Below are 8,337 nucleotides of genomic sequence, written 5' to 3'. Positions count from 1 at the left end.
TTGTAGACCAGGCTGGTCTCGAACTCACAGAGATCCGCCTGCCTCTGCCTCCCAAGTGCTGGGATTAAAGGCGTGCGCCACCACCGCCCGGCATGTGCACAGTGTTTTGCCTGTATGCATGTTTGTGCACCCTTGTGTGCCTTGTTTCTGAGGTGGCCAGAAGCAGGCATCAGATCAGATGGCTACAGGCTGCTTGTGTGGGGAGATAAAGCTGTCAGTACTTTTCAGAAGCTGTGCCATCTCTCCATCCCTCCTTCCCTTTGCTCAGGGGTGCTTTTTTGTTTTTGTTTGGTTTGATTTTTGTTTTTGACACATCTCAGGCAGCCCAGGGTGGCCTCAAACCCCTGAACTCCTGATTCTCAGGCTTCCTGGGTGCTGGATGGAATGTCAGGAATGCGCCACCATTCCTGAAGGCTTTCTACGTTTTATCTGCTAATCCAGGCTGCTCTAGAAGCTGGACTTGGGAGGTCAGATGGTTAGGACAAAAGGACTTCAGGAGGCTGCAGGCCATGTAGGGTCAGAGAGGACACAGAAAAGCCTGGGAGGGGGCTGGGCTCCTCTGTGTAAACACAGGCCCAGGCTTCCTGGCCAACCTTAAGTTTCCCAGAGGCCTGGACAAGTAGGGGGTTAGGAATTCCACACTTGGCCCGATCTAGTTTGTTTTGACCCTAAGGCCCTTTGATGCCAGCTGGCAGCTCCCCTGCCCTGGCCCTCATTCTGCACGTAACTTGGAAGGCTTTCTCCATGAAGGCTTTGGGGATTCTGAACAGTCCTGAGGCCCCCAAACCTCCGAGAGGCCGCTGAGGCTGAGTGTAAGTGAGTCCCAAGACCCAGAGTAACACAAGGCTCCTGTAATCGCCATCGCCTCTGTCCGTGGCTGTGTCCTTCCCGGACATTTCCGAAGCTCCTGGCAGAGTGTGCGTACACTCAAAGGAGCTGCTGAGCCTGGTATGTGTTACCTAGCTGATCTTGAATTCCAGTGTAAGCGATCCTCTGGCCTCAGACTTCACACTCTGGAGCAAATTAGACCCACAGTTGGTTTTTGTTTTGTTCTGAGATAAGGTGTCTCTGTGGAACCACCCTGGCTCTTTGAACTCACTCTGTAGATCAGGCTGGCCTCAAACTCGGAGATCCCTCTGCCTCTGCCTCCCAATTGCTAGGATTAAAGGCGCGCGCCACCACAACCCAGCTCAACTACAATTTTTTTTTTTTTAATGAAAAGGAGAGTGGGCATGGTGGCGCACGCCTTTAATCCCAGCATTCGGGAGGAAGAGGCAGGCGGATCTCTGTCAGTTTGAGGCCAGCCTGATCTACACAAGCTAGTTCCCAGGACAGATACCAAAATCTACAGAGAAACTCTGTCTTGAAAATCAAAACAAAACAAAACAACAACAAAAAAAAAAACCAGAACAGCCAAAGGCATATGGAGAGGCCCTGTCTCAAAAGACAAAACAGAAAAAAGAAAAACAAGGAGAAAACAGAGAGAGAAAAAGTTGAATCCACCAGAGGCCGCCCAGGACCCGGCCCCACCCCGTCGTGGGTGTGGCCTGTGTGGTTAGCGCCAGCGCTCCCCACCCCCACCGAGCGGCCGCTGCTGAGTACGTGCTGAGCGCCGGACGCCCTACCTGCGACGCCGCGTGCGTGCGTGCTTGCGTGCTTTCGCGCGTGCGCGCGTCCCGCCCTCCCGTCCTTCTTATAGAGCCGCAGCGGGGTCGCGCTTGGAGGAGTCGACATGGCGGCGGCGCTGCTGCTGGCGCTAGGCTTTGCGCTCCTGGGCGGCCAAGGTGCCTCTGCGGCGGGTAAGACCTGGGACTCGGGTCAGGGACCTCGGATGAGTCCCAGATTTGGGGGAACCCGGTGGTGTAGGGAGCCACAGCTTTGGTTCCCTACTCGAGGAGGAATAACTGGTTGTGGGTGACCCTCGAGTTGACCCCCAACCTGGGCTGGGCGACAGGGTGGAGGGAGGTGATCATGGGGATGCGGCCCTGGAGAGACAAATCTAAGGTTAGGGGTCTGGAGCTCTGGGGAGACATTCTAAGGTTGGGGGACCCGTAGAGGGAACCGCCACCTTGCCGTAGTCCCCACCTGGGCATGGGCTGGGAGGTAATCCCGAGGTTTTGGAGTACAGGAGTGGAAAGACCCCAGATTTGGGACAACTGGGGGTGGAGAGAACTGCCGTACTGTCCCCACTCCCGGAACAGGGCTGGGAGGCGACCCTGAGAACAATACCTCTGAAGTAGAGTGGTCATGGGTAGAGCTATCTCTGTTAACACCTGGGTAGCAGGGCTGAGCTGGGAGGTGACCCTGGACATTGACGACCTCCTGGTTTAGGGACCCAGGGATAGAAGGAATCGCCACGCTGATAGTACCCCCACTTGAAAGACAGGGCTGGGAAGTTATCCTGGGGACTGGGGAAGCTGTCGCCGTGGTCCCCACTTAGGGAACATGTCAGGAAATGATCCCAAGTTTGGGGGACCTGGGGGTGGAAGGGATTGCAGTCTTGGTGTCCCTGCTCAAGGAACAGGGTAGGAGTGACAGTCCCTAATTTGGAAGTTAGATCTGCCACTCTGTGGAGGATCAGGGTAGATGAGAGGAAGCCTTTCCGGAAAGGTTTGGGGGACCTCCAAGGGGCTGGGGGACTAGGGTGAAAGGAGCTACCATTTCAGTGTATCTAAACTTGGGGGGCCGGGCAGGGAGGTGATCCAGAAGATTTGGGGTCCAGAAGTGCTCGGGAGCGATGTCTCGACGTTTGGGCCTGTGGTTGGCAGTGAAGCAAGTGGGAATTGGGGAGGCAGTGTCTGAGGTTGTGGTGATGTGAGGGTAATGGAAACCAAACACTTGGTATCTTCACCCAGGGAGAAAGGTAGGGAGACAACCTGAGGGGAGGTCTTGGGGACAGTGTAGGGGGATGGAGCGGAGGAAGGTGCCACATTGATGTATCTACTTACTGAGTTCAGGGCTACGACACTTCTGAGATGGAGGACAGCTTTGCCTGTGCCCCTGGTGTTGTTATCTGGGTGGGGAGTTCCTGAGAGTGGAAGTCTCACAGGCCTCTCCAGGTGTTCCCAGCTGTCCCCGTCCTCGCTGGAGTGAGCTCCCAGGCTTGCTGTAGTCACTTTCCCTGGTCCTTGCTCGGATGCCCCTGGAGTGAAGCTTCACAGGTCTGGGGACTGTTGAATCATCCTTCTGCACGAGATTCCCGGTGGCTGAGGCCCTGCACACTCAGTTGGCTCCTGCCCTGGAATCTGGCCTGTTCTAGCCTTGGGTTTTTGCCCGGTTGGGGCTCAAAAGGGAAACTGAGGCCCTAAGGTAGGGAAGGCTGGTGCTCAAGGTCACGGCAAGGTTGATCTTGGAAGGCACTGTGGCAGGCCTGGAGCACGCGAGCTGCTCTCCTTCCTATTCCAGACAGCAGGCAAAGGGCAGAGCCGGAGAATTGGGGCACATGGCTGCCATCCCCAGCAGCAGTGGATTTGGGAGGGGGCTGTGCCTGGCAGCAGTGCCCTGGGTTAATCCTGACCTGCTTTTCCCAGTCCCTCTTCCTCGTCATCAAAACATCTTGAGGTGCTCCATGAGGCTGGCTCTCGGGTGCAGATAGCTGCCCCCGGCAAGGTGGACACAGCTGATAAACTGCCCTGTCCCGGATGGGGAGCCTGGCTGGAGTCCCCCACCCTGCCTGGGCACAGGTCCAGTGGCTTCCTGCCTGGGGTTAAGCAGACCTTTGCAGTGCCCAGGAGCCAAGCACAAAGTGTAGCTTGCGGGCAGGTCCCAGCCCTTCCTGGGAACAGCCCCACAGTCAAACAGCTTGGGCAGGGCTCAGGTCAGGCAGCAATGTGCCATTTTCACTGTCTGCTGCACATGGGGCGGGGCTTCACCTTGAGGGCCTGTGTGGCATGGGCATTCCTGTTTTGTTTTCCTGATTGTCTGAGGCTGGGTTGGTCACTAGGGCCTCTTACAGTTCCACACAGCCTGGAGTACACCTGTTTTCCCAGTGACCACCTCAGGTGACGAGCCTCCAGCCTGGGTCAGCCCTGGGTAGCAGGACACTGGATATGGGCTGCCCTCCAGAGTAGTGCCCCCTTCCTGCACCCTGGAGTCCTGGCTTGTTTACCCATGGCCCAGTCTGGCCCTGCTCCTACCCTGCTGAGAGTGGCCAGGGAGGATGGCACTGTTTTTAGACCGAGGTGACAGCTGGAAGCTGCGGGCTGCAGGTCACGTGGCCAGATTTCCAGCTTGACTTCTCAGAGGCCCTTGTGGAGGCTCCTAAGGTTGGGATCAGAGTTATTGGTCACACCTGAGTAGATGGTACCTTTCCAGAGGTCTACACCCCACCTGTGTCTAGACACTGGGGAGGTCGGTGACAGATGCCAGGAATACCACAGGCCTTCCTGCATCCCTGAGACTAGATTGAAGACTACCTAGTGGGTCCTAATGGCCTGCCTTGTGGCCATTCAGCTGGTCCCTGGAACATGGCAGCCATGTTCCTGATGGACGATTCTCAGTGCCTCTTCAGAAACCCTGCTGGGGCTGTGGTCCTGGGGGCACCTGTCTTTCCTGACTGGCAGCCCCAGATAAGCTGGCATTGATAGAGACATCCTGGAGTAGTGGGCAGGGAAGGGAACCAAGGGAAAGGGCCAGGCTGTGGCCTCTCCTCCCCTCATTTTTGCCACACCCACTTGCCCAGAGGTCTAGGAGATCTCAGCTCTGGAATGTAGGTTATTAGGAAACCGGCTCACCGTCAGAGCTGCTGTGTGTGCCTTGGGGCCACCTAGGTGGCAGGTACCTACTTTGGTCCCCACCTCCCAATGCTCCCGTATGCTTGTACCTTCAGACACATCCACATCCATGCCTTGTGTAGGCATGCAAGGACCTGAGTGTCCTGGGTCCCTTTGTCCTGTCTTACTTTTTCATTTTGGAGACAGCTTTAACCACTGTCCCTTCTGGTCTCAATCCCTTGCAGCTCTCCTGCCTACACCTCCCACGTGGGGGAATTACAGGTGAACCACAACACCTGGCTCCTGTTTTCTGTTTTTTCCTTTTAAAATTACATTTGTGTGTCTGTCTTGTGTGTGTGTCTGTCGATTGTGCACAAGTCCTTCTACCACATGGGTCTTGAGGGTTAAGCTCAGGACTTTAGACTTGGTGGCAGCCACCTTTGCCCAGCCCCAGCCATTTGTGTTTTGTTTTCCACCTAACTTCTTACTTCTCCCCACAAGCTGAAAGGAGATGGTGTTTGCTGAGTTTGCCGCAGACCAGGCCATGTGGTAGGCCCTGGTGGTTGTCCTTCCTCCCTGTCTTCCCTCCCTTGTAGTGATAGGTGCTAACCCTCTCCCATAGCTGGCTTCCTCAAGGCGCCGCTGTCCCAGGAGCAGTGGGCGGGAGGCAGTGTGGTCCTGCACTGTGAGGCCGTGGGCAGCCCCATCCCTGAGATCCAGTGGTGGTTTGAAGGGAATGATGCAAACGACAGCTACTCCCAGCTCTGGGATGGCGCCTGGCTGGACCGCGTTCACATCCATGCCACCTACCGCCAGCATGCGGCCAGCACACTGTTTGTGGATGGGCTCACCGCAGAGGATACAGGCACCTATGAGTGCCGGGCCAGCAGTGACCCTGACCGCAACCACCTGACCCAGCCACCCAGGGTCAAATGGGTCCGTGCCCAAGCGAGCGTGGTGGTCCTTGAACGTGAGTGGCCAGGACACCTGTTCCCTGTGTTTACCTCGTGTGCCGCTCAACCCTGGCTCCCTCTGTAGAACCAGGTGCTGCTCTGCCCTACCTGGGGACATCCCTGTCACCTTGCTGGGTGCAAACTGGTCCTGTCCCCCATAGGAGGATCCTGGGCTCCCATCCTGTTGTCTGTGCACCTGCCCTCCTGGTGTTTGTCTAGTTGGGGTGGGGTCTGCTGCCCAAGTGTTCACTCTGACTGCTGCAAACTTGAGGGGTTGAGTCAGGTGGCAGGCTCCCCAGAACCTTCTGGGGACTGGTTTCTAGTTCTGAGTGAAGGAAACATGAGGCACCCACACGGTTTTGTTATGTGGGGAGCTGGGCCTGGTGCTACCCTGAAGCCGTAGCTGTGGGAGCAGCAGGCAGGGTCTTGGGCAGCGAGTGCCGTGCCTTGCCTTGGAAATGGATTTCTAGTGGGACGCTTGCCTAGGAGTCGGGGCTGCAGGGTGCATCCACCGGGATTCCAAAAGCAGCCCTCGTGGGTATGGGGCAGTGTAGGGCTGAGCCCCTTAGCTCCTGATCTGACTTTGTTCTGTGGTCTCTCAGCGGGCACCATCGTAACCTCGGTCCATGATGCTGACTCCAAGACATACCTTACCTGCGTTTTGAACAGCAGTAGCGTTGACGTGGTTGGCCACCGCTGGGTGAGAGATGGCAAGGTGCTGCAGGAGGACACGCTGTCTGACCTGAGGATGCAGTACATGTGAGTCCATACTTCTCGGGTGCCAGGGCCCTGTGAATTGCACAGAGCCTGTGTCGGGAGGGAGCCACCATACTTGTGGGCTCCTTACCTTAACCACTCTGCCTCTTACAGCGTGGATACAGATGACCGCTCTGGGGACTATTCCTGCATCTTTCTCCCCGAGCCCGTGGGCAGGGGTGACTTCCGTGTGGAGGGTAAGCTGGGTAGCCAAGAGGTAGCTGTGCATGGGCAGGGGCAGTCTGCAAGCTTGGGCACCAGGTAGCTGTGCGTGGGCAGGGGCGGTCTGCAAGCTTGGGCACCAGGTAGCTGTGCGTGGGTAGGGGCGGTCTGCAAGCTTGGGCACCAGGCTCTCGCCTTATCCTCACAGGGCCACCTCGGATCAAGGTGGGAAAGAAGTCAGAGCACTCCAGTGAGGGGGAGAACGTGAGGCTGGTCTGCAAGTCTGAGTCGTCCTACCCCCCTATCACCGAGTGGACCTGGTTTAAGACCTCTGACTCTGGGGACCAGGTGAGGGCTGTGTGGGACATGAGGCTTCAGAGATGACAGGGACAGAGGGCCGTGGAGGACCATGCGGGAAAGGCTGCGGCAGACCTTGACGAGCCCTCTTCCCCAGCTCATCACCAATGGCTCCGAGAGCAAGTACGTCGTGATATCCACAGCGGAGAAGACAGAGCTGACCATCACCAACCTCGACATCGACAGCGACCCTGGCACCTACATGTGTAACGCCACCAACGACCGGGGCAGCGTCCAGGAGAGGATAACACTGCGCGTGCGGAGCCGCCTGGCCGCCCTCTGGCCCTTCCTGGGCATTGTGGCCGAGGTCCTGGTGTTGGTCACCATCATCTTCATTTATGAGAATCGACGGAAGCCAGACCAGACCCTGGACGAGGATGACCCTGGTGCTGCTCCACTGTAAGTCCAGCTTACTGTGTGCTCCGGGGAGCCACTGCTGTCCTATAAAAATGGGGGGGGGGCAGCATTCAGTGTTGCACCCATCTTTCATGGGCCTCGGTGATTCCGGGAAGGTGGGTCCCCACTCTTGGAACAATGGCCAGATTCCCCTCCCAGTGGGGCTGAGGCCAGCCGGCCCTGTGCCTCTCAGTGCTGAGCTCTTTTTTGTTTCCTCAGGAAGGGCAGCGGGCATCACATGAACGACAAGGACAAGAGTGTACGCCAGAGGAATGCCACCTGAATGGCAGAGCAGGCGGGGGTGGGGCACCTGGACACCTGACCCCCAGCCAGTGTCTACCTCCACTCTTGTGTCCCATCTTGTCCCAACCCGAGCCTACCCACCCCAACCTGAGTGAAGACAGCCTTACCTTGTAGAAAGCCCACCTGGAAGAAGCAAGCCGCCCACAGCACCCCTGTTTCTAGTTTAAACTAAACAAGGTTTCTATATAGAGAATCTGTTCCTTAGGGGGTTTTGTTTTTGACTTTTTAAGCGTGTCACGATAGCCCCGTGGAGTGGGGGAATGGGGCCTTGCCCTTGGCCATGAGGGAGAGACAAGGGTAAGCTCCGACTTTGGTGGAGGGAGCTACCACCTGGTCCCTGTATCGGACAGCCCATCCCCACCATGGACAACATGGCTGGGCCTGCTGGGACCCCACAAATAAAGACCTACCCCGCCATGTGTGTGTTCACTATGTGGGGTTCCAAGAGCCCATCTTAATGGGAGAGAGTGTTGCCATCGGGGACTGGAGAGGGGTGTAGTTGATCAGGGCTTAGGATGTAGACAGTGAAGGGTGTCATTCCTAGGGCAGTTCCTCGTTGTGACCTCAACCATAAAATTTTCATTGCTTTTTTTTTTTTTAAGATTTATTTAGCCGGGCGGTGGTGGCGCACGCCTTTAATCCCAGCACTCGGGAGGCAGAGGCAGGCGGATCTCTGTGAGTTCGAGACCAGCCTGGTC

At 56.8% G+C, this 8,337-nt stretch overlaps 1 protein-coding gene across 2 annotated transcripts; it reads left to right on the top strand.

Annotated features, from left to right (window-relative positions):
• Nucleotides 1-1,639: 1,639 nt before the first annotated feature.
• On the top strand, nt 1,640-8,056 carry Bsg (basigin (Ok blood group)). 2 transcript variants are annotated; one of them, XM_005359110.3, is made up of 7 exons: nt 1,640-1,799; nt 5,335-5,682; nt 6,268-6,424; nt 6,536-6,618; nt 6,792-6,931; nt 7,038-7,339; nt 7,556-8,056. In XM_005359110.3, exons 1-7 carry the CDS (start codon nt 1,733-1,735, stop codon nt 7,617-7,619), a joined length of 1,161 nt encoding a protein of 386 aa, XP_005359167.1. In that variant the 5' UTR covers nt 1,640-1,732; the 3' UTR covers nt 7,620-8,056. The 2 variants fall into 2 exon arrangements, with proteins under 2 accessions (XP_005359167.1, XP_005359168.1); XM_005359111.3 differs by lacking the exon at nt 5,335-5,682 and having other exon boundaries at nt 1,676-1,799.
• Nucleotides 8,057-8,337: the final 281 nt, after the last annotated feature.

Source organism: Microtus ochrogaster, linkage group LG1, assembly GCF_000317375.1.
Source record: "Microtus ochrogaster isolate Prairie Vole_2 linkage group LG1, MicOch1.0, whole genome shotgun sequence".
NCBI classification, from domain to species: domain Eukaryota; kingdom Metazoa; phylum Chordata; class Mammalia; order Rodentia; family Cricetidae; genus Microtus; species Microtus ochrogaster.
Note: the sequence above shows the minus strand (reverse complement) of the source record. Positions and strands in the feature narration are given on the sequence as shown.